The sequence below is a fragment of the Chlorocebus sabaeus genome, chromosome 23, assembly GCF_047675955.1.
Source record: "Chlorocebus sabaeus isolate Y175 chromosome 23, mChlSab1.0.hap1, whole genome shotgun sequence".
NCBI classification, from domain to species: Eukaryota; Metazoa; Chordata; class Mammalia; order Primates; family Cercopithecidae; genus Chlorocebus; species Chlorocebus sabaeus.
This window is the reverse complement of record NC_132926.1, coordinates 33528451-33554302: the sequence shown is the minus strand read 5'-3', so window position 1 is coordinate 33554302 and position 25852 is coordinate 33528451. Positions and strand designations below refer to the sequence as shown.

The 25852-nt window shown below is 40.3% G+C and overlaps 1 protein-coding gene across 6 annotated transcripts in view; it reads right to left on the bottom strand.

Annotated features, from left to right (window-relative positions):
• The window catches only part of HTR4 (5-hydroxytryptamine receptor 4), a 194295-nt gene that overhangs the window by 80263 nt on the left and 88180 nt on the right, over window positions 1–25852 (bottom strand). For 5 of the 6 annotated variants that reach the window (XM_008014919.3, XM_008014918.3, XM_038006202.2 and 2 more), the window contains exons 3-4: window positions 16665–16790; window positions 15195–15395 (exon numbers count right to left, since the gene is read on the bottom strand). In XM_008014919.3, coding sequence (XP_008013110.1) covers window positions 15195–15395; window positions 16665–16790 — 327 coding nt within the window. Of the gene's footprint in view, window positions 1–15194; window positions 15676–16664; window positions 16791–25852 lie in introns of those variants that run through there. The other variant, XM_073010593.1, reaches the window with a different exon arrangement.

Sequence of the window (25852 nt, the reverse complement as noted above, 5' to 3'; positions counted from 1 at the left end):
AACCCACTGGACAAGAGCCTTCAGTTTGACACATAGAGCTACATGGAGTCTTGTCAGAGCAGCTGCGCAGGCACGTGCAGAGACCTGGGAACCCTAGATACCTGGGCTTCCTGTGCTTCCTGGCAAAAGTAGCTGCAACTCTGGCAAAGCAGAAGGTTAGATCCCTGTACATACCCCTAGAAGGGGCATTAATCTAGGGGGCTGAGCAGCAACAGTCTGCAGGCCCCATTTCCACAGTACCTCACAGGATAAGCCCCACTGACTTGGAATTCCAGTCAGCCACTGGTAGCAGCATTGCACCTCCGTGAGACACAGCTCCCAGTGGGAGGTGTGGGCTGCCATCTTTGCTGTTGGGTGACTTAGCCATTCTAGCCTTTGGACTTTGGAGAGTCCAAGTTGACCAGGGGCAGAAGCTGTTCCCTAGCACAGCATAGCTGCTCTATGAAAATGTGGTCAGACTGCTTTTTTAAGTGGGCCTTGATCCTGCTCCTCTTCACTGGGCAGGACCTTCTAACTGGGGCCTCCAGCCACCCCTGCTGGGGTTCTCTGGCCAACAGAAGCTCCCTGGGATGGAGCTCTCAGAGGAAGGGTTGCGATGCCATCTTTGCTGTTTGGGTGACTTAGCTGTTCTACCCTTTGGGCTTTGGAGTGTCTGAGGCGACTGGGGCCTAAAGCAAATCCCCAGCATAGCACAGCCACTCTACAAAAATGTAGTCAGACTGCTTTTTAAAGTGAATTTCCAACCCCATTCCTCCTCACTAGGCAAAACCTTCCAACTGGGGTCCCTGGCCACCTCTTAACAGGTGCATTTGGGCTGGTAACAAGTATGTACCTTCCTGGGATGGAGCTCCCAGCTGTTGTGCACTTTTCACTGTTGATACCTCCAGGTAGTGGGAAATTCAAGGTGACCAGCAACTGGAGCAGGCACCCAGCATACTGCAGCAGCCCTATGTTAAAGTAGCCAGACTTAGGTGGGTGCCCATATCTCCTCACCAGGTAGTTCCTCCAGGCCTGGACCTCCAGCCATCCTCTGCCAGAGATATTGAGCCGGTAGCAACTCAGGACCTCCCTGGACAGAGACTCCAGGGGCAACTGAAAGCCTCTCTGCCACTGCCTCTGCAGTGGAGCTGCCCTTGCTACTCTTGGACTAATGAAGGAGCAAAGACCCTAAGTGCCTTCTCTACACCTCCAACAAGCTGCACTTGACCCAAGGAGATGAGGCCAGACCATTTCTCATGGGTCCCACCTACTCCTTCTGCTTGCACCAGACAGGTAATCCCTGACTTGGGCCCCAGCACATACCCTCCAGCCTAGGCTGATTGCACTGAGTAACTCCTGACCTCAATCTCTCTGGGGTGGAGCCTCCAAAAGACAAGCAAAAGACCCTTGACCACAACCACTACTAAGGTCCCTTCCTCTGCTGCCTCCAAGTGCCGGAAGGAACATGAATACTGGGATTGCCCCAGAGCTACAGTGGGCAGCCCAGGAGTTCCAAGCCATGATCTACAGCCAGCATGCAAGGGGGAGAAGAACCACACCTTCAGAGCCTTTAGAGGGAACACAGCTGCAACTGTGAGGAAACAGCGGAGCCACACAACTGAACAAGAGTCTATCAATAGACCATATGTCTAAGTGCCATCCACAGGACCACACCTCAATGCTTTAACACCAAAAATACCTCATTTACATATCCACCTCTGAAACCAAAGACAAGAAGTCAGCTTCAAACAAGGACTGTACACAATGCTTTGGCCCTGTGAAAACATGCAGGAAAGGAGTCCATTGACTGTACTCAATCTACACTGCAGTTAAAGGAATACCCACATACAGAGATGAAAAACAACCAGTGCAAAAACTCTGGTAACTCAAATGATTAGAGCATTGTTACGTTTCCAAATGACTGCACAAGTTCTCCAGTGAGAGTTCTTAATCAGGCTGAGCTGGCTGAAATGACAGAAATATAATTCAGAATATGAATAGGAATGAAGATTATCAAGATTCAGCAGAATGGCAAAATCCAATCCAAGGAAACCAAGACACACAATGAAATGATACAGAAGTTGAAAGATGAAATAGCCAGTATAAAAAAAGAACATAATGGATCTGACAGAGCTGACTAACACAATACAAGAACTTTACAATGCAATCACAAATATTAACAGCAGAATAAATCAAGCTGAGGAAACTTTCTCAGAACTTGAAGACTGACTCTCTAAAATAAGACAGTTAGACAAAAATAAAGACAAAATAATTAAAAGGAATAAGGAAAACCTCTGAGAAGTGTATTATTATGAAAAGCCAAATCCATAAATCACTGGCATCCCTAAAAGGGATGGGGAGAAAGCAAACAACTTGGAAAGCATATTTCAGAATATGATTTATGGAAACTCCCCCAAACTTGCTAGAGGCCAACAGTCAAATTCAGGAAATACAGAGAATTCTTGCAGGATTCTACACAAGAAGATCATCCCCAAGACATGTAATCCTCAGATATTTTAAGATAAAAATGAAAGAAAGAATGTTAAACAGAGCTAGAGAGAGAGAGGAGGTCACCTACAAAGGGAACACCATCAGGCTGAAAGCAAACCTCTCACCTGAAACCCTACAGACAGAAAGAATTGTAGTCCTATAATCAACATTCTTGAAGAAATATCTTCAACCCAGAATTTCATTTCCAGCCAAACTAAGCTTCGTAAGTGAAGGAGAAGTAAAATTATTTTCAGATAAGCAAATACTGAGGGAGTTTGTTACCACCAGACCTGCTTTACAAGAGATCTTGAAAGGAGCACTAAATACAAGAAAGACTAAATACAAAAAAGAAAGACTGCTACCAGGTAATACATAAACACACTTAAATACACAGACCGATGATATGTAAAGCAATCACACAAACAAACCAGCATAATAACCAGCTAACAACACAATGACAGAATCAAATCCACACATAGCAACATTAACCATGAATGTAAATGGATTAAATGCCTCACTTAAAAGTCACAGAGTGGCAAGCTGGATTTAAAAAAAAAAGCATGACCTGGCTGGGCATGGTGGCTCATGCCTGTAATCCCAGCACTTTGGGAGGCCGAGGCAGGCGGATCACGAGGTCAGGAGATCAAGACCATCCTGGCTAACACGGTGAAACCTGTCTCTACTGAAAATACAAAAAGTTACCTAGGTGTGGTGGTGGGTGCCTGTAGTCCCAGCTACTCAGGAGGCTGAGGCAGGAGAATGGCGTGAACCTGGGAGGCAGAACTGGCAGTGAGCCGAGATCCCACCACTGCACTCTGGCCTGAGGGATAGAGTGAGACTCTGTCTCAAAAACAAAAAACAAACAACAAACAAACAAAAAAAACCATGACCCAGTGGTATGCTGTCTTAAAGAGACTCATCTCACACTTAATGACACCTGTAGACTTAAAATAAAGGAATGGAGAAAAACCTATCAAGCAAATGGAAAACAGAAAAAAGCAGGGATTGCAATCCTAATTTCAGGCAAAACAGACTTCAAACTAACAAAGATTGAAAAGGACAAAAAAGGGCATTATATAATTGCAAAGGATTCAATTCAACAAGACCTAGCTACCCTAAATACATATGCACCCAACACAGGAACACTCATATTCATAAAGCAAGTTCTTAGAGACCTACAAAGAGACAAAAATGCCCACACAGTAATAGTGGAAGACTTCAACACTCCACTGACAACATTAGACAGATCATGGAGGCAGAAAATTAACAAAGATATTCAGTACCTGAACTCAACATTGACCAAACGGACCTGATAGACTTCTACAGAACTCTCCACCCCAAAACAACAGAATGTACATTCTTCTCATCACCACATGGCACATACTCTTAAATCAATCATATAATTGGACACAAAACAATCCTCAACAAATGCAAAAGAACAGAAATCATACCAAATACACTTTCAGACTACAGTACAATAAAAATAGAAGTCAAGGCTAAGAAAATCACTCAAAGCCATGCAATTACATGGAAATTAAACAATATGCTCCTGAATGACTTGTGGGTAAGTAATAAGATTAAGGCAGAAATCAAGAAGTTCTTTGAAACTAGTGAGAAGAAAGATATAACATAGCAGGGTCTATGGGACACAGCAAAGGCAGTGTTGAGAGGAAATTCACAGCACTAAATGCCCACATCAAAAAGTTATAAAGATGTCAAATGAACAACCTAACATCACAACTGAAAGAATTAGAGAAGCAAGAACAAATCAACCCCAAACGTAGCAGAAGACAAGAAATAACCAAAATCAGAACTAAATTGAAAGAAATAAAGACACAAAAAAACACTCAAAAGATCAATGAACCCAAAAGTTAGGTTTTTGAAAACATTAAAAAGATGGATAGGATACTAGCTAAAGTAATAAAGAAGAAAAGAGAGAAAATCCAAATAAACACAATTAGAAATGACAAAGAGGATGCTACCACTGATCCCACAGAAGTAAAACTAGTCAGAAACTACTACAAACACCTCTATGCACACAAATTAGAAAACCTAGAAGAGATGGATAAATTCCTAGACACATACACCCTCCCAAGACTGAACCAGGAAGAAATTGATTCCCTGAACAGACCAATAATTAACTCTGAAATTAAATCAGTAATAGATAGCCTACCAATCAACAAAAGCCCACACCTGATGGATTGACAGCCTAATTCCACCAGATGTAGAAAGAATACCTGGTACCATTCCTACTGAAACTCTCCCAAAAAATTGAGGAGGAGAGACTGCTCCCCAACTCATCTTGATACCAACACCTGGCAGAGAAACAAGAAGTCAGACCAGTATCCTTACATGAATATCAATGCAAAAATCCCTAACAAATTACTTGTAAACTGAATCCACCAGCATATCACATAGCTAATCTACCACGATGAAGTAGGCTTCATCCTCAGGATGCAAGGTTGGTTCAACATACACAAACCAATAAATGTGATGCATCACATAAACAGAAGTAAAGACAAAAACCACATGATAATCTCAATAAAAGCAGAAAAAGGGTCTCAATAAAATTCAATAGCTCTTTATGTTAAAAGCTCTCAGAAAACTACGTATTGAGGGAACATACCTCAAAATAATAACAGCCATCTATGATAAACTCACAGCCAACATCATAATGAAATGGCAAAAGCTGGAAGCATTCCCCTTTAAAACTGGCACAAGACAAGAATGCCCTCTCTCTTCCAATAATATTGGAAGTCCTAGCCAGGGCCATCCGGCAAGAGAAAGAAATAAGGAGCATCCAAATAGGAAGAGAGGAAGTCCAACTACCCTCTTTTGCAGATAACATGATTCTATATGTAGAAAACCCCATAGTATTCCCCCCAAAAGCTCCTTCAGCTGATAAACAACTTCAGCAAAGTTTTGGGATACAAAGTCAATGTACAAAAATCACTAGCATTCCTATATACCTACCACAGCCAAGCTAAGGGCCAAATCAGGAAGGCAATCCCATTCACGACTGCCACAAAAAGAATAAAATACCAGGAATACACCTAACCAGGGAGGTGAAAGATCTCTACAATGAGAATGACAAAACACTGATCAAATAAATCAGAGATGACACAAAGAAATGGAAAAACATTGCATGTTCATAGCTGGGAAGAATGAATATTGTTAAAATGGCTGTACTGTCCAAAAAAATTTACAGATTCAATGCTATTTCTATCAAACTACCAAAAACATACTTCACAAAGTAGAAAAAATATATTTTTAAATTAAGATGGAACCAAAAAAGAACCCACATAGTGCAGGCAATCCTAAGCAAAAAGGACAAAGCTGGAGGCATCACCTCACCTGACTTCAAGCTATACTACAGGACTACAGTAACCAAAACAGCATGGTACTGGTATGAAAACAGAAACATAGACAAGTGGAGCAGAATAGAGGGTCAGAGATAAGTCCACACATCTACAACTATCTAATATTTGACCACGCTGACAAAAACAGACAATTGGGAAAAGGATTCCCTGTTCAATAAATGGTGCTGGGTGACTGGCTAGCCATATGCAGAAGACTGAAGCTGGACCCCTTTCTTATACCATATACAAAAGCCAACTCAAGGTGGATTAAAGACTTAAATGTAAAACCCAAAACTATAAAAACCCTGGAACAGAAACTAGGTAATGCCATCCTGGACATAGGAACAGGCAAAGATTTCATGACCAAAAGCAATCACAACAAAAGCAAAAATTGACAAATGGGATCTAAACTTAAGAGTTTCTACACATCAAAAGAAACTATCAAAAGAGCAAACAGACACTACAGAGTGGGAGAAAATATCTTCAAACTACGCATCTGACAAAGGTCTAATATCCAGCATTTATAAGGAACTTAAACAAATTTAGAATAAAAAAAGACAATCCCATTAAAAAATGGTCAAAGGACATGAACAGACACTTTTCAAAAGAGGACATACATGCAGCCAACAAGCATATAAACAAAGAGCTCAATATCACTGATTGTTAAAGAAATGCAAATCAAAACCACAATGGGATACCATCTCACACCAGTCACAATGGCTATTACTAAAAAGTCAAAAAGTAACACATGCTGGTGAAGTTGTGGAAAAAAGGGAACACTTATACACCATTGGAGGGAGTGTAAATTAGTTCAACCATTGTGGAAGCAGTATGGCAATTCGTCAAAGAGCTAAAAGCAGAACTATTATTTGACCCAGCAATCCCATTACTGGGTATATACTCAGAGGAATATTAATCATTCTACCATAAAGACACATGCACCCAAATGTTTATTGCAGCTCCCTTCACAACGGCAAAGACATAGAATCAACCTAAATGCCCAACAATGACACTTTAGATAACAAAAATGTGGTACATGTACACCATGGAATACTATGCAGCCATGTAAAATAGCAAAATCATGTCTTTTGCAGGAACATGGACGGAGCTAGAGGCCATTATCCTTAGTAAACTAATGCAGAAGGAGAAAACCAAATACTGCATGTTCTCACTTACAAATGGGAACTAAATGACGAGAACTCAAGAAAACAAAAAAGAGAAAAAAAGACATTGGGTCTACTTGAGGGTGGAGGGTGGGAGGAGGGAGAGGAGCAGAAAATCATATTAGGTACTGGGCTTATTAATATCTAGGTGATGAAATAATGTATACAATGAATCCCTGTGACACAAGTTCAACTATGTAACAAATCTTCAAATATACACCCAAACCTAAAATAAAATTTTAGGTTTTATTTTATATATATGTATATTTTTATAAAATAAAATGTTTTAAAAGGTATTTATAAAAAGAATAGGTATGGTTTGGTATCCAGCTGATCATGGGAAATAAGTAAAAGATGACCTCAAAAAATTGTGTTTCAATGACTGAAAGATGACTAATAGATTCACCTTCAATGTACAACATGGAAGAGGATATAGTACTAGTTTACGACAAAAATGTCTACTTGGAGCACACTGAGGTTTGAGAAAACAGAAAGATGTTTAAGGCAAGATGCTGAGCAGACAGACAGAGATAGAACCCCAGAGCCCAGTGTGTGAGAGGGGTGAGGGAGAGACAAGAGTAGAGGTGCAGGTGAAGCCACGGGATAAATGAGGTTTCCAAAGGAAAGAGGGGACATATTCAGGGCTGGAAGGCTAAGGATCTAACCTTCAAGGGTACTCAGCTATGAGTCAGAAAGAACCAGATGACTATCAATGTCTGGGAAGGCCCTCGCTACAGCCTCTAGGAATTTGCATTTAGAGAGGAAAACAATAATGGAATAGTCCTTGTGGCTAACATTAATTGAATGCTTACCAAGTACCATGCACTGGTTTGTGTATTATTCAGTTTATTAACTGAATAATAAACACTCAGTTATTTATTCCTCACAAGTCATAAAAGAGAAGGGAAAAGATTTTCTATTAATAACACAAATTTTACAGATAAGACAAAGTCCAGAAAACCTTTCTCACTTCTCCAAGGTCAAACACTTGACAACCAGTCAAGCTGTGACTGAACCTAAGCAGCCTAGCACCTCAGGTCTCATTCTTAACCACTTTCTATATTGAGAGTTCTGTAAGGACAGAGAAACTAATCCCAGAGTCATATCAAACAACCAAAAGTCACATCTCAGCGTTCTAAGCTCAGCCAAACATGTATGGAACAGCGATTATGGTCCAGAAAGAAAAACACATGAATAGATGACATAAGGCCTACTCTCAAGAAGTTTATATTCTAGAACAAGGCAGACAAATCAAACAATTATTGAGATGCACATACTAAGAACCTTATATTAACCACGATGCTTCGATTCAATACTCCATGGGAGCTCAGAGGAAGAAATGACAAATTTTTATGAATGAAGCCCAGCCAATCATTGGAGAAGGTGACACATGTTATCTGACTATTGAAGAAAGGTGGATGTTTGCCAGAAAAATAAAAGAAACCCACGGCACAGGTAGCAACATGCAGGTATGAGGAAACATATCACATTCAGGGAATGAAAACAGATCACTCATGGGGAGGAGTTGAGGTAGGAAAATCAGACTGAGAATACGTTGCAAAAGCAGTGAAAGGCAAGCTAAGAATTTAGTTTTTAGTTAACAAGGACTTTCCTGGGGGTTTTCACATGTATTTTCAGGAGCAGTCACTCCCTAGTCCTCACCAACTTCCCTGTCCCCTACTGATACCCACAGCACCTACAGATCTCGGCAGCAGCATCACTTTCTCAGGAGCCTACCCTGCTTTGGAGATTGCAACTTAGCAGACTCCAATAGCTTTTTTTTTCTTCTCCTTATAGTACTCAATGGTCACCAATTTTACTGTAATTATCTGTGTACTCTCCGTATTCCCAACTAGACAAGAAGTTCCATGATTCAGAGCTTTTTCTGATCATTCACCACTGTATTTACAATGTCCAGAACAACTCGTAGTAATTAGTAAGCACTCCATAAATGTTTGATGAAATGAATATAAAAATAACAGTTCATACCCTCTGGCATGAAATTTGACCAACAAATATTATTATGTACGAAGCCTGAACCTGCCCTAAAAGGGTATGTGAGAAGGAGAAACTTTTAATGTAATTTCCTTGTGAAATGCATTTCAGTCCTATTGGGAAAACAAATGTAATTGTGTGACACAGTTCACAATGACAGACACTTTTCATTTACACCTTCCAAAATTGAAATATACTCCGGGGAGATCATTAAGAAATGCAAACACATTTATCTCCAGCACAAGATTAAACATGCAACCTTGAAGTAAGAATTGTATGTTTTACAAGTAAACCTGTTTAAAAGAGGATCTGAGACTAAGAAACCATTGGAGAATTTTGCAGATAAAACACATCACATTTTCGAACTGTGCAGAGGAAGGGTGACAATTCAGCTGGATGTATCCAAAAGAGAATTTTGCAGTACTATGGAGAATGCTGTCTTCAATGAAGTGAAATTGACTTTTTTAAAAAAAGAGAATTACATTTGATGCTAAGTGAAGGACAAAGTATAGCATGTTCAGAGAAAGGGGATAAAAATGGTTAAAAGTCTGAAAAGTATGGCTTATGAGGCCAGCAGAAGGATCTAGAAATATTTGGCTTAATATAGGGAGGACTTGGGGATGATATACCTCTGTTTTGCTGTGGAGGCTCCATAAAGATACCTGTAGGGTCTGGCCAGTCTAAGGGCAATTGGTATCTCCTCTTCTTGTCTGCCCAGTACCCGTCTTTCCAGTGGGAACTGCCTTTCCTTCACACCACATGCTTTTGGTAAAGTTGGGAGTCATGATGACTGACCTCTGCCCGGTAACCAGGATGTGTCGTCTCCACACCACAGTGACTGGTTAAGTGAAGAGTGTTTGACTCAAGCAAAGCCAACGAAAGTTCTTCCATGAGAAACAGCACTTAGGTTTCTCTTCCTATGGACTTGCGTGTTAAAGATGGTTTAAGATTTGTTGCCTGTGACTATTTTTCTTTCCTGGTGGAAGAACCCAGCCTAAGAAAAAATCTAACAAGAAACCAGAGCTGATGGACAGCATAGGGACAAAGAGGGACAGATAGAAAGAGAGGGATAGACATAGGAAAACAGAGAGGGAGGTAAACAGGGAGAATGAGAAGGCAAGATGGAGACAAAGAGGAGGGGGAAACAGAGAGGGACAAACTTAAACTAAATGACATTGTTCAAATCCTTATAGAGAGCCATGTCTGAAGCCAGACTTTTCAGTTATTTGAACAATCAATTTATTATCTGCCGTATGCTGCTGAAAGAAACATTGCTAATAGATCATCCAATAAGCAAGTTGGTAAAAACGTTACATTCAGGTAATTCACTGGCATATATATAGTACAAGCCCTCTTCAAGGGCATACTTAAATTGTAAACTCAAAATATATTCAAATAAGTCTGCTTATTACATATGAAATCACTGGCATTTACAGGCAGTTGTTATTTACAGTGGTTACCTCAGGTTATGCAGCTGTGGAAGTGGATATTGAAAGAACTGGGGACATTTTTAGTTTTACTTATGAACTGATGACCTTTTTTTACAATGCTCAGGTATTAATATTGTGACTTTAAAAATCTGTGAGAATTAGAAAAGGGACTGTTAGAAAAAATCAAATACAAGCTTGTGAACAGGGAGGAGGTTAACCAAGATCAATGTGGGAGTGATGCACCCACAAGAGATGGTGAGGGCTCCCTTGAGGGAGAAGTGAGTGTGCTTGGTGAGAAAGCAGAGAGAACACGCTGGTCAGGAAGATTTCCATGCTCCCTGGTTTGTTCTGACCTCAGAGGGAACTCCCAGCACCGAAGCAGAATGTTCTCAGAGAACTGAGGAATGCGCCATTCTAGCAACATTTTCAGCTAAAAAGCTATTGTGGATGGACTTGCATTTGAGAAGGTTACCTTCTAGCAAAGGGAAAATTGAAGTTTAAAATGTATATTACAGAAATTAGTAAAAGTGAAGGCTCCCAACCCCAATTCAACTGACCATCCACTCTGGCCAGCACTACACCCTATGCCCTACCCCTCAAATAACCAACTGTTAAACGTTTGGTGAAAATTCATTCATGTTCTTTCTTTTTCATTCTCAATCTCTCTCTTTTTCTCTCCCTCTCTCTCTTTCTCTCTCTCTCTCTCTCTCTTTCTCTCTCTCCGTCTCCACACACACTCATGTAAACCCAGATACATGCATCTCTATATTTATTCTATAAAAGTGGAATTATGCTAAGCATTACAGTCTGCCACTTGCTTCTTTTTCCCCCAACATAATACAACAGTGATATCTTTCTAGGACAACACGCGTCATTATTTCTCATGGTTTTCAATGGCTGTCTTATATTTCACTTTTAAAACTAATACTCTGTTATGACTACTTTGTTAGTTTTTATTCACCACAGAACTTTAGATCTTAAAAAATCAACTGTACTCTAAAGCTTTTAAAGCAGTTTTTGATCTCCTATGACCCATACTAGATGGTGCATTTATTTTAATTATACTTTGGAAATTATCTTTAAGGAGGCAATAAATTTTTATTAGCATAATTCAATTCTGAAAGCACCAAGAAGCACAGTGAGCTAAGAATGGGAGTTGGGAAAATGCATTTTGTAATACTAAAGGAGTTCTACATTTTGCTTTGATCCAGGAGTCTGCCATCTGAGAGGAGTTACAAATCAGAGTGAGTCCTCTTGCTCAAAGGAACTACCCCTTAGGACTGACCCCAGAAGACTGGTAGCAGCTCTAGAGAGAAGGACATGGCATACTGCCAGGAATAACATGGTTAACAAGGACATCACATCTCATTGAGACATTCACTCTGTGCTTTGGCCCAGCCCAGCTGAACCAAACTGTTAGCATGGGAAGAACACAGCAAAACAGACACTAGATGATAAATAAAACCATACTCTTCCAGGCTAAAACATTGCCCTGCAATGTTCAGGGTGGACCCTCCAGCACTATGAGACAGGGAAAGCTGGAGACAAGCTGGAGGCAAGATCCCCAAGCTCCCCAAGGAAAATAAAACAAAAGAAACCCCATCTGATATCTCACTTATGGTATTGGAGTTGTTGACATCCACTGTCAGAGAAAGAAATGGAATTATTGGCATGACTTTCACAAAGAGCATGTGCTGACCACTCCATTTGTTCAGTCCTGTTTGCCAAATACCTAAATAAGTATTTATGCAATGACTGGTTAATTGTCAACCTCCGCATAACAATGCAAGGTTTTTGAGGGCAAGGACCTTGCTCAAAGTTCGTAGCCTTGAGCTTCCTCCCATTGGAATAGAAAGACATTTAAGAAGAAAGTATAGACTTGATTTTAACTATAATTACACTGAGTTCTACGAAGGAGAAAAATGGTTTTGATGGAGTCAGCGAAGACTTCTGCAAAGAAGAGAAGATTTAGCTAAAATCTGAAAGACGTGCAGGAGAGGAGGGGCAGAGGAGCTTTTCAGGCAGAGGGAAAAGCCAAGGCCTCAGGTGACTGAGCCTCAGAGGCCTGGAGAACTAGAAAGAAGGCCAAGGTGACTCGGGCCTGGGGGTGAGGTTAGGAAGAGGGTGAAGGGAAGCTGGGGACATGGACAGCAAACAGAGGATGAAAAACCCTGTATGAGTCTGGTCTTGATCTTCAGTACAATGAATAGCCACTGAAGGGTTTTAAGTAAAGGAGCAACAGTATCAGAGCAGCATTTTAAAAAGATGACTATTTGATCTTGTGAGTGACAAGTAGATGGGGAGGGAATAAAACATATTTGGAGGGAATAATTAGGAAAGTGTTGAGTGGTTTATTCAAGAAATGATATTACTTTGGACAAATGATAGAGAGAAATAGACTAGGATCTCTTTAGGAAAGAAAATGAGCAGGACTTCTCATTATTTAAATGTAGGAGATGAGGAAAGACTGCTCTTAGAAAAACTGCCTGGTTTCTAGATGATGCAGCTGTTGGAGCAGCTATTCACTGAGGAGGTGCAAGTTTGATGAGAAAGATCATGAGTTGTACAGCTAGTTACAAGAAACTGACATTAACAACAACATCCACTAACATAGAGTACCATGACAAGCTGGGCCAAAGTGATGCCTTAAATGGATTATCCAATTTATACCTAACTGCAGTCACACAAAATAGGTGCTACCTCCTCAAGTTTTAGAGATAAGAAAGGCTTACACTCAGAAAGGCTTAATCACTTATTGCCATTCTCAGAACTAAACATTTTAAAAGCTGGGATTTGAACCCAAATCTCTTCAATTCTAAAGCAGATGGTTCTTAATGACCAATTCATCCTGTTTCATGATAACTCATACCTACTCAGGAAAATTTTCCTGATTTGAAAAGTATGTAAGCATAAATCTGAAGCCAAACCTTTCTAGGAAACCTCTAGACCTTCTCTCAGGGCTGCGCAAAGCAAACTCTCCACATCGGACAGTTGATTCTACACTTTCCCCCTTTTTTTTTTTCGTGGCTGACTGGCTCTTTTTCTTACTCTTGCTTTTACCCAGGCCTTGAGATTGCCTCAGCTGCCCCCATCTCCCCTGCCTGGCCTTCTCCAAATTCCTGTAGTACTTTCAGTCTCACTACTCATTTTTAACAATGATCATGTGCAAGTTACCCAGCAGGATTTCCATAGATTTTCTACTTCCTTACATTGTATTTCCTATAATAAGAACTTTCATATAGTGTATCCTGACTGTCTTTAAAAGTCTTTCATGTCCTGAAGTCAGATTGTTGTAAACAAGCTAATAAACACAAATTTCCAACTATTACATGCCATGGGTCTGGTTGCTTGCCATCAGTTCAATTTTACCAGAGTCATTATCTCTAGCTATAGAGTGGAGTCTCATTATACATGCATTTAACTTAAGCAAATCCAACTATACGTTCTTGACAGAGCAAAAGAGAAAGCAATTTAAATAGAGCAGGCCATTATGCCTGCCATTCCAATCAATGCACATATGTCCCATGAAATACGAGATGAACCTGCTGTCCCCTCAACTGGTTTCAGTCTCTAAGTACCTCCCCCAGTGTGATTAATTCTCTGGGAAGACTGTGATGTTAGCGTTTAAAAGTCTGTATGTTAGATGTTAGATATACCACAATCTCTAGTTTCAGTCAGCTACTTTTCCTAGTCGTCAATTCAAAAAAACAGTGATTGGGCACAATAGCTCACATCTGTAACCCCAGCACTTTGGGAGGCTGAAGCCTGAGGATAACTTAAGCACAGTAGTTCGAGAGCAACCTGCGTAACATAGTGAGACTTGTCTCTATAAAAAATAAATAAGAATAAATTAAAATAAATTTTTAAAAAGTGACCTATCTCAAGACTGGAGGAAAACTTGGGTTTGTTGGGCTGCTCAAGAGACAGTAAGAAATCATTGTCACTGGTAATTCTGATTACGTGTGATTTGTACCCCACATTTTTCTGAGAGCTAACCCCTAAGATACGACTGCATTGATAACAGCATATGTTTGTGTAATCATCTGACTTTAGATTGCATTCTACCTTTATGACGAAATGTAAATTAGCAGGAATTGGAAAATGAATAGTGATGATACAAGTGATAAATACATAAATCTGTGACAAATGAGGCAAAGATGGAAATCATTAGGTCTCTTGAAGTCAAATATGAAGAAAGAGAATAAAATTATGCAACAAGAATGAAATTCTAGATGTGGGTCCGAAAAATATAAAATTATTGGGAAGTTTATTATCATCTGTAACTTTCTGGAAAAGAGTCTCCACAATTCATGCACATACACAAATATGTATATCAAATTGTTACAGAAACATATTTTCAAGAAAAGGTTATGTTCAAACATAGGGCATTTTCATTCTGAACCACCCCTGTTGCCCTCTGGGAAGATGTACTCATTCGTGATGCTCAGCTTCTTCAGAATTTTGTTCATGCCATTAGTATAAAATGTAGAGCTCTACAGTAAACTTGATTGCTGACATCTATTGCTATTTAGATTGCAAACTCCTTGCACACAGGTCCTAGGTCTTACTAATCTGCACATCTACAGTGCCCCAGAGAGGGCTTGACTAAAAAGGGGGCCTCTGCAAAGGCTGGAGAGTGACTGTATAACTGAATTACCAAATTTACCTCTCTGAGGTTCATTTCTTCTAATGAATAAGAAAAGGCAGACACTGCCCAATATCCATCAAGTCATTGTCTCCAACATGGAGCTCCACTGTGCACATTGTTCTGTCCTTACCTATCCAGGGAAATGCAGCACAGGTGAAAAATCGATGCTGTTGTGAGCAGGACGTCCAGAGATGTCCGAACAAGACAAAACATCTCCCCATAAATCCAGATGTCTTGAACCAGCTCAATGGCACCAAAGGGCATCACCAGCACCGAAACCAGCAGATCCGCAAAAGCAAGAGATACAATGAAATAATTTGTTTTTATTTTCCTGTGAGTGAAAAAATGTAAGAGAGGTGGCAGGGGGAGGGATGAAGGGAAAAAGGGGAGGGAGAAGAGATCAAGAGAAAAAACAGGGAAAAGGGAAGCAAAGAAAGAAAAGAAGGGAGGGGTAAAGAGGAAAGAAAACGTCACATGCTTAGCGTATTCCATGAGATTCAGTTTCCCCTTCTGTAACATGGCTGAGAAGACCCAGTATGGTCCAGCCTCTCCTGACTTCTCCAGACCTACCTTATACCAAAACCTCTTTTTTCCTCCCCTTTCTGGCCACCCTGCGCTAATCTGAGTTCCCCTGCACATACAGGTCCCTTTTGAGGGCCAATGCAGATGCTCTCTCTTCCAAGGGTTCCCTAGTTAATCCCACCCACCCATCAGTCCTTGGTTGGGCATTCTCAGGAAACTCTCCCAAGGTGTGCCCTGTGACTGTAGAGACAGTCCACCATTTTACACTAGTAGACTGGCTACTGTGTACTCACATTTATAACACTGGTCAGAATTACGCTTTTACACTTTATTTGCATCATCGTTAGACGTGTGCATGTCTTACTTAGAGAGGAACTGCTTCATTATACCCTTTTATGGCCCAGAGACTCTCATCCCAGGCTGTACACTAGAATCATTTGATGCATTTTAATAAATATTGATGCTGAGGTCTCACTCCAAATCAGTTAGTTCAGGCACCCTGGGGAGTTAACACCTCTCCCCTCAAAGATTACCAGATAAAATACAGGATGGCTGATTAGATTTGAATTTTAGCAATAAATAAAACTTTTTGAACATAACTATGTCCAAAATACTACATGAGACATACTAATACCCCACGATGATAGTTTTTAAAAGTGCTTCAGGTGGTTCTAATTGCAGCCAAAGTTGGGCCTGGTGAAGCAGAAGTGCAAAAAACACAGGTTTAATTTCTAGATCTGTCCCTTGTCAGCCACATCTTCCCTAAACCATTAATAAAATGGGGAGGTTAGATTATATGTGCTCTCAACAATTGTATATATAGTGATCACAACTATAAACACATTTGACAAAGAAAAAAAATGACAGGATGGAAATACACTGAAGTGTTTACACTGGTTGTATTAGAGTTGTAGGATTAATTGCAATCCCTTTATCATTCCTTTTATTTTTTAAAATATTGTTCCCATCAATGCTTTCTTTCTTAATTACAAATTAAAATGGAAATGTTCACACCCAACTCTCCAGGGACGGCTCAGAACTCCCATGTTTCCTCAAAAGGTTCCCTCCTGCTGCTCACCTGAGCTGCCTGTCCCAGCACACAGCCACCATCACCAGCAGGTTCCCCAAGATGGCCATCAGGATAACCGCCGAGAGAAACGTGAGCAGCACGACCTTCTCCACTGACCCGAAACCCTCCTTGGAACTGAAAGACACACACGAGCACAAATAATTGAATGAAAGTCTGGGACACAGGAAAGAAAATTTATTTTTTCATCATTGACCTTCAGAAAGGTAACTTCACCATCAGCTGCTGACACATATATTTATCATGCATTTAATGTACACCAAAATCTGAACCTGTCACTTAACATTTTTTCCTGGTTAGCTCCTATATGTAAGAGGAGTATGAGGCTTAGAGAGCTGAATTAACAAGTTATTTTCCATCCAAGCACTTGTGGCTTTCCTTCAGGGCATTTAGTTCAACTAGCATTCAGACATATGTGGTTGATTCCTGTTTTGTGCACCTACTCAACTAGATTGCAAAAGCTGAGTGAATGAGTGATAGTAACTTTGTAATTGCAGGAGTAGCCCAAACTGGTCCAAATTTGTGTATAAAATGGTGAGTTGTGTTTTAGTTGCCATGGACCCCCAGGTTGCAAGTTAAACTGACCAAACCCAGATGAACCAAGCATGCAACCACAGGGTGGAACCTAAGTGCTTGGACCAAGGCATGGGAACCAAATAAAGAAGTGGACATCTCATGGCATGATCCATGATCCAATCATATCGAGCCGTAGCATCACCTTGTGGCATAATACAGTCACATTATACCTCCTGGCATTAACTTATCACAAGATCCAATCAGATCACACCTTATTACCCTCTGCCTATAAAACCTGCCATAGCCCCCAGCTCAGGGTGACAGATTTGAGTTTTGCCTCCTGCTTCCTTGCCAATCAACTTACAATGAAGTCTTCTTTTTTTCCCCCCCCTCAAAAGCCAGGGCCATAGTATTGGCTTCTGTGAACATCAGCAAGGAGCCCACTGCTTACTCAGTAGCAACTTGAACCAGTTGTTACTGAGCAAGCCACTTTGCATTCATACAGTTACTTGACTTGAATGCAAAGCCATTTTGTTACAGTGTCCCATTCCAGCCCATGCAGAAGCCTCTGCTTACAGGTAGGTTCTCCCAGAGAAAAAAAGATTGCGGTTTGATGGTTGTTCTTCCATCAGTTCACCTGGACAAATTGAATTCAGATTCTGTGAAGTCTGTTGGAAAGATAGTAGCCAATAAATAAGCTCAGTGGCTCCTTTCACCACCCTGATCATTTCTTTTAGTGCCCACAATATGTCATTGTTTTCCCAGTTCAAATTTGTGTTCTTGTCAGTTTCAGCACCTGATTTAGTCTACAAATGTTGCCTTCCCCATGTAAACTCAGCATTTTGTTTTATTAACTTGAAAATGAAGATACCTTTTCAATGAAAGCATGATATCTGCAGATTAATATTCAGAAGATACATGGATTTCAAAAACTTTTAAAGTATGATAAAACGTTCTTTTTAATGAAGTTTCAAAGAATCTTAAAACTCCTAGACCAGGGATGTCCAATCTTTTGGCTTCCCCGGTCCACACTGGAAGAAGAATTGTCTTGGGCCACACATAAAATACACTAACACTAACAATGGCTGATGAGCTTAAAAAAAAATTTGCAGAAAAATCTCATAATGTGTTAAGAAAGTTTATAAATTGTATTGGGCTGCATTAAAAGCTGTCCTGGGCTGGCTGTGCCCCAACAGACTGTGGGTTGGACAAGTTTGTCCTAGACCCAAACCCCACATTTGAATATGGAAAAGAAGAGCTGACTTGTCAGAGCATGTTAGTGGCTGGTCTGGGAGAGGCTGCTTGTTCTGTGAGCCCACCAATGAGAACACAGGGTTCCAAAAATCAAGAATTCTCTCGTCTTTCCTGAGCTCTTTTGACTGAAAATTAAGATGCATGCCCTCTCCAAATGGAAGCAGCCTGCAAAGTCCTGGCTTTGGCCTTGTCCAGAACTTCTGTTAAGCTGGCACAGAAGACAAGGTGCCAAAAGGAATGAGGAACCAGTCTGGTAGTGGTTGGAGAATGAGAAAGTCCCTCCATTCAGCTGAGAAGTGTTTTTATAGGCAGTTTGATAGATTGTTTTGGCTGGGATTCAGATGAAAAGAAATTCCAGATATGCTCATCTAAATCACCCTTCTACACTTAAGTTCAAACTATCAACAGCACAAATATTAGACAGGGAAGATTTAATTCAGTGAGGAAAACTGTACACTTAGGAAAAAGACCTTAACAGGCTAATGTAGCCACCAAAAACTCATTTGATCTTACATCATGTTAGTTGAGTTAGGCACTAACAAAGGAGGTGATGGTGGTTCTCTTCCCTGTCCTTCTCAGAGTCTCTGACTCATGGCCCCTCTGCAACTCATCTCCTCCAATCCCAGGGCCTCCGGATTTGAGGTGCCTTCTTCCTAGAATGATTCTTCAGTGACTGACTTCTTGTCATTCAGGTCTCAGATTAAATTTAACCCCCAGTTAATGTACCACAGCCAACAAACATTTCTCATTTTCCTTAGAGCATTTACTGTTATCTGAAAAGACTTATGTTATTGACAGTTGTCTATGCCCCAATTCCACAGATTGACTTCGGTTATCTTCTTCGCTACAATCTCCAGTGTCTGGCACAATCTCTAGTCTAGAGTATGTATTAATGTACATGTAATACTATGAATTAATATTACATGTGTAGATGATGCCTTACATAGTAAGTGCTCAATTACTTGCTGATTCAGTGAAAGAGAGATATATTGTGCTCATAATGGTTATATATATTATTCAATGTCTTTGAAGACTGGTTGAAAGTATAGAGATTTCACCTAGAGAAAAGAAGGCCCAGAGATGAAATGCAAAAGCTACTTTTAGCTATCTGAGGGCTGCCATTTGAAGTAAGAGTAGATTTACATATTCAGTCATTCAACAATTTCTGAGCACCTAATCTGTGTTAGGCATTGTTGCATGTCCTAGGGAAACAGCAATAAGAAAAACAGAAAGCAAAACAGACAATAAACAGATGCACAAGACAGTATGTAACATGTCAACTGTAACAGTCCATGGCAAAAAAAAAAAAAATATCTAGGAGGGTAAGGAGGACTGGATGGCCCATGGCGGATTGCAGGCTGGCTATTTAATAAAGGATGTCAGAGAAAGCTCAATGATAAGGTTATCACAGGTTGGGAGGCTAAGACCAATGGGTGAACTTTAAGCAGTGGTTCCCAGCCTTACCTGCATATTTAAGTTACCTGAGGAGCCTTAAAAAATGCTGATTCCGGGAATCCACCCTCAGAGGTGCTGATTTAATTGGTCTGGATTGCAGCTTGGATAGAGAAATTTTTAAAAGCTCCCAAATGACTCTGATGTGTAATGAATTAGAGTCACTGACAGGGAGGCAAGATTTAGTACTAGTTAATAAGAGCCTTCTAACAATTCAAGATGATCTGCAATAGCTTCCTGGTATTGTTTGGTGGTCCCTGGCACAGAACGTGTTTAAGAATACCCGAATGGCAATGAGATACTAATTTGCACTCATTAGGATGGCAGTTATAAAAAATAAAACAACAAACAAAAAATAACAAGTGTTGGTGTGAATGTGGGGAAAAGGAAACACTTGTGCATTGCTGGTGGGAATGTAAAATGCTACAGCCACTGTGAAAAACAAGTTTGATGGTTTCTGTAAAGGTTAAATATAGAATGCCTATGTGATCCCGCAATTCAATCCCAGGTGTGCACCCAAAAGAATTGAAAGCGGGGATACAAACAGGCACTTGTATACCAACGGTCTATAGCAGCATTATTCACAAGAGCCCAAAGGTGAACACAGCCCAAGTTTCCATTAATAAATAAGTGAATAAATAGAATGTGGTATATACATACTACAAACTTTTATTTCTCTGTAAAAAAGAATAAAGTTGTTGTTGTTGTTGTTGTTGTTGTTTTTGAGATGGAGTTTCACTCTTGTTGCCCAGGCTGGAGTGCAATGGTGTGATCTTGGCTCACCGCAACCTCTACCTCCCAGGTTCAAGCGATTCTTCTGCCTCAGGTTTCCAAGCACCTGGGATTACAGGAGTATGCCACCATCCCTGGCTAATTTTGTATTTTTAGTAGAGACGGGGTTTCTCCATGTTGGTCAGGCTGGTCTCGAACTTCCAACCTCAGGTGATCCGCCCGCCTCGGCCTCCTAAAGTGCTGGGATTACAGGCATGAGCCACCACACCCGGCCAGGAATGAAGTTTTGATACATGCTACCACGTGGATGAACCTTAAAAATAAATGAAACAAATAAATAACTGAAATAAACCACACACAAAAGGAGAAGTATTGTGATTCCACTTACTTGAGGATTCTAGACTCGGCAAATTCATAGGGAAAGAAAATAGAGAAGTAGTTATCAGGAACTGGGAACACAGGGGAATGCGGAGTTGTTATTTAAGAAGTATAGAGTGTTTGGAATGATGTAAACGTTCTGGAAGTGGATAGTTGCAATGGTTGCACACCATTATGAATGTTCTTTTTTTAGCTTTTTATTTTAGATCCAGGGGTACATGTGTAGATTTGTTATACAAGGGGTTTGGTGTACAGATTATTTCATCACCCATGTAATAAGCATTGTTTGATAGGTAGTTTCTTGATCCTCACCCTCTTCCCACCTTCCACTCTCAAGTAGGTCGCAGTGTCTGTTGTTCCCTTCTTTGTGTCTATAATGTACTCAATGTTTAGCTCCCACTTGTAAGTAAGAACATGCTGAATTTGATTTTCTGTTCCTCTGTTAGTTTTCTTAGGATAATGGCCTCCAGCTGCATTGATGTTGCTGCAAAGGACATGATCTCATTATCTTTTGGGGCTTAATATCACTAAATTATATTCTTAAAATGCTTATTGTATATATTAATGATAAATTTTGTTATTTATATTTCAGCATTATATAACAAAAGAATTGCTGGATGACCACATATCAAGATACTGTACAGGGCTCCTGTACTGGGGGCAGGCTGGCCTGGCTGTTTTAGGTCACTTTTTTATCTATGGCCTATGATGTAAACATATCCTTATAATATGAATTCTCCATCAACAACACCACCACCATTTGAATAATCTCTCTTGTACTGTCTTTCCTTTTGTAAAAGAAGAAAACAGACTCAGAGCGTCTGGGATGAACATCTCTGGCTCCAGAGAAGGTACATTTTGAACCAAGGGAGAATGTCAGGGTTAGAGAGCACCAAGTTCAAAGTAATGGTTCATTTGTGGCGTGCCAATTAGGAGTTAGAAATAGCCAAACTTTAAACTAGGAGTGACGAGCAAAATTTAAGCATAGAAGAAGCTTTTTAAATTAGGCAGAACTGTCCATTGAACTAAAAGTAAGTCCAGTAATGACAATTAAAATAAATTCCAAACCACTTCTGCAAAATTCATGTTAGGTCCTTGGGTTGCCTCTGACACCCTCAAGCAATCCTGTCAACCACAACTGGATAGCTTTCATCTGGCTGAAGAGCTGTCCACTCCACTAAATTGGTTCATCGACAGCTATTCTTATGAGAAATTTTACTTTCTCTTCTTTTTTGCTTTCTCCGTGATCTTTTGATCCATTAATAAACCCCACAAACTTGTGGACTGTGTTTGACATTTTCTTTGCTCTTAATGAAAGAAAATATAAAGACACAAATTCTGGGTAAATTTCCACATAGATTAGTATATGTGAAAATGGACTGTGAATGATAAAGTATGATAAATAAGTGATTATTGTTATTAATAATGATAGAGAAAATAGCAAAGGAAATCTTAGGTTATACTTTGTCACACACACGCACACACTCTCTCTCTCCCTCTCTCTCTCATACTTTCTGGAGAGTCAAGAACATTTTTTATTGTTATTTATTTATTTATTTTGTTGTTGTTGTTTTTTGTTTTTTGTTTTTGAGACGGAGTTTCGCTCTGTCCCCCAGGTTGGACTGCAGTGGCGCAATCTAGGCTCACTGCAAGCTCCACCTCTTGGGTTCATGCCGTTCTCCTGCCTCAGCCTCCTGAGTAGTTGGGACTACAGGCACCCGCCCCCAAGCCCAGCTAATTTTAATATTTTTTGTAATTTTTTAGTATAGACTGGTTTCACCATGTTAGCCAGGATGTTCTTGATCTCCTGACCTCGTGATCTGCCCGCCTCGGCCTCCCAAAGTGCTGGGATTACAGGCGTGAGCCACTGCGCCTGGCCTTATTTATTTCTTTTTGAGACAGAGCCTTGCCCTGTCCCCCAAGCTAGAGTGCAGTGGCATGATCTCAGCTCACTGCAACCTCTACCTGCTGGGTTCAAGTGATTCTCCTGCCTCAGCCTCCCGAGTAGCTGGGATTACAGGCATCCGCCACCACCCCCAGATAATTTTTGTATTTTTAGTTGAGACAGGGTTTCGCCACGTGGGTCAGGCTGGTCTTGAACTCCTGACCTCAGGTGATCCACCCATCTCAGCCTCCCAAAGCGTTGGGATTACAGTCATGAGCCACCGTGCCCAGCCTTTGTTGTTATTTTTTGTGGGCTTTTATGAACTGGTTTTGTTCATAAACAGCTGTGTGACTTCAAAAAATTCACTTGACTTTTCTGAGCCTCAGTTTCTTCATGGATCAATTGAGAAAGTTAGATTAAATTTATCATTCATCAAATATGTATTGAGTGCCAACTATATACCAAGCACTGGGCTGAGTACTAGATTCAAAAGTAAAGAAAATGGACAAAGTTCCTGACCTCATGGGGTTCGCAGTATGGATGGAAACAGACATAAGCAAATGCACAATTAAAGAAATAAATACAGTTTGTGATCAGTTCTTCTGAGTTTCGTTTCCCAAATGTTAATGTTTATATTAATCCACTAAGGATCTTGATAAAACACAGATTCTGATTTGTTTTTAGGTCTGAGGCAGGGTCTGGGATTCTGTAGTTCTCACAGACCCTAGGCATTGCTGATGCTGCTGGTTCCCGAGTCACAGGTGGAGTAGCAAAGTATGAAAGGCTAAACATAACATTATGATAGAAAACACGCTGGCTTAGAAGGAAATGTTAGGTGGTTGGGGAACACTGGAGGTGACATTCAACTGAGTTCTGATGTACGCAGAGAATTCGGACGTGAGAGGAACCAGGATAAGTGCATCACATTCAAAGGGAAGAGCAACTGCAAAAGCCCTGAGACAGAAAAGATTTTTCATGTTCACTATCGCAGGGGAAATGAGCAAGGGATTAAGCATCTGAGACGAGCTCAGAAAAATAGTCCGAAGCCAGACCCTGAGGGCTTTTCTGTGCTCTGGGGAGAAGTTTATGTTCTATTGGAAGATCAGTGAGAAGACATAGAAGTGATATAAGCAGAGTAATGACATGGGGGGTGATAATATGCCAGGGGTTTCTGCAGGAGTCCAGGTAAAAGAAGATGGTAGCTAAACGTAGCATTGTGGCTGGGGAGATGGAGAGAAGTGGGTGGAATAAAGGTTTATTTGGGGAAAAAAGAGATAGATAAGAAAAACAGATTCCATGAGTGAGTGGAAAGAAGCGCAAATAAAAGCCATATTTTAGAATTGCATATCTGAATAAATGTTGGTACAATTTAATGAGATGGGTGAAACACATTAAGTGTGAGATACCTATAAGATATTCAAGTGACGACGTCAAGTAGGCAATTGGATGTGTGTTTGTCTGGAGCTCAGAAGGGATGACTGGACAGGAGATACACACTTGGAATTGCCAGCATTTCTACGGGATTTAGAGAACTGAGGAAGGATGTGATCACCCAAGAAGAGGGTAAGGGTATTGATGAACGGCAATACTGAGGTGTGCAGTAGAGAAGGTAGAACCAGCAGAGGAGACTGTGAAAGACTATCCAGGATGTTTTGGGGACATCAGATGAGAGTGATATTTTGGAAACCAAGAGGAACATTTCAAGTGAATATATGTGTGTATAATATACATATAATATATAATGGAAACTAGAGTACTTTTTCTCTTTGTCTTTGTATGTATCAAACTTTGCAATAAAATTGTTAGACCAGAGGGCTCCACCATTGCACCAATGATCTCTGCAGTAAGTGCCTCCTCTCCCACCTGTTAGGAGTGTCATGTACACAAGAAACATTCTTGAAAATATACACAACACATCCACAAAAGATCCCATTACTTCCTATCCAAGTATTTTTTTTCACCATTCCTGCCCAGGCTTGCACAGTCTTTTGCAAAGGAATTACATTTAAATTAGGGAAAATAATGTTTCATTTTCTTACCAATCAACAGTTAGGAGAAGAGTACAAGGGCATTCTGACTTACAAGAGAGCCTGCCTAAAATTGAATTATTTTTTTCTTGTGAGAATTTTATTAACCTTAAATGTAAGGTCCCTAGTGGTTTCTATACTGATAAAAGATTGAATATTAACAAAGAGAGCCTTAACGTTCCACTCAGCTTGACTAATCTTTAGACAGCCTTCTTCCTGACTCCAGGCTCTGAACTCCCTCTTCTTAGAGAATTTACTTTAGAAAATTTGTAATTGCAAATTCTTTCTCTAACACTTTGAGATGTAAATGAGATACTCACAGTTTTACAAGCTAGGACTGTCATTCTCAAGAACCTGGGAGCCATCCCTTTGAAAGGAAATAATCAATAAATATCGTGCTCTTATCTCTCAGTCTGTGTGGGAGGGTAACAGCCTAACTTAGGTGGACACTTTGTTCCAAGTTGTAAAACTATCTCTTGTCATGAAGATATGAGAAAGTTTACTTACCCTTTGGGTAAGGCTAATTAGGTAGCATATTAGGTAATCCCTTCCTCCCACTCCATTTCTTAAAAACTCTCCTACCCTTTGTTGTAGTGAAGTTGAAGTCAGATTGCATTCTGGTCTCTCTCCCTATTGCCATAGCCTTGGAAAAGAAGAACATCATCTTTACCTGTTTAACTTCATCCAATGCAATTTTTGTTTTGACAGTATATATCATTGATTACAAGTACAGATGTTCCTAGACTTATGATGGGGTTACCGCTCAGTAAACCCATTGTAAGTTGAACACATTGTAAATGGAAAATGCATTTAATGCACCTAACCTACAGAACATTGTGACAGCCTAGCCTACCTTAAATGTGCTCAGAAAGCTTACATGGGCCTGGAGTTGGGCACAGTCATCTGGCAGCAGATTACTCTGTAGAGCACCTTCA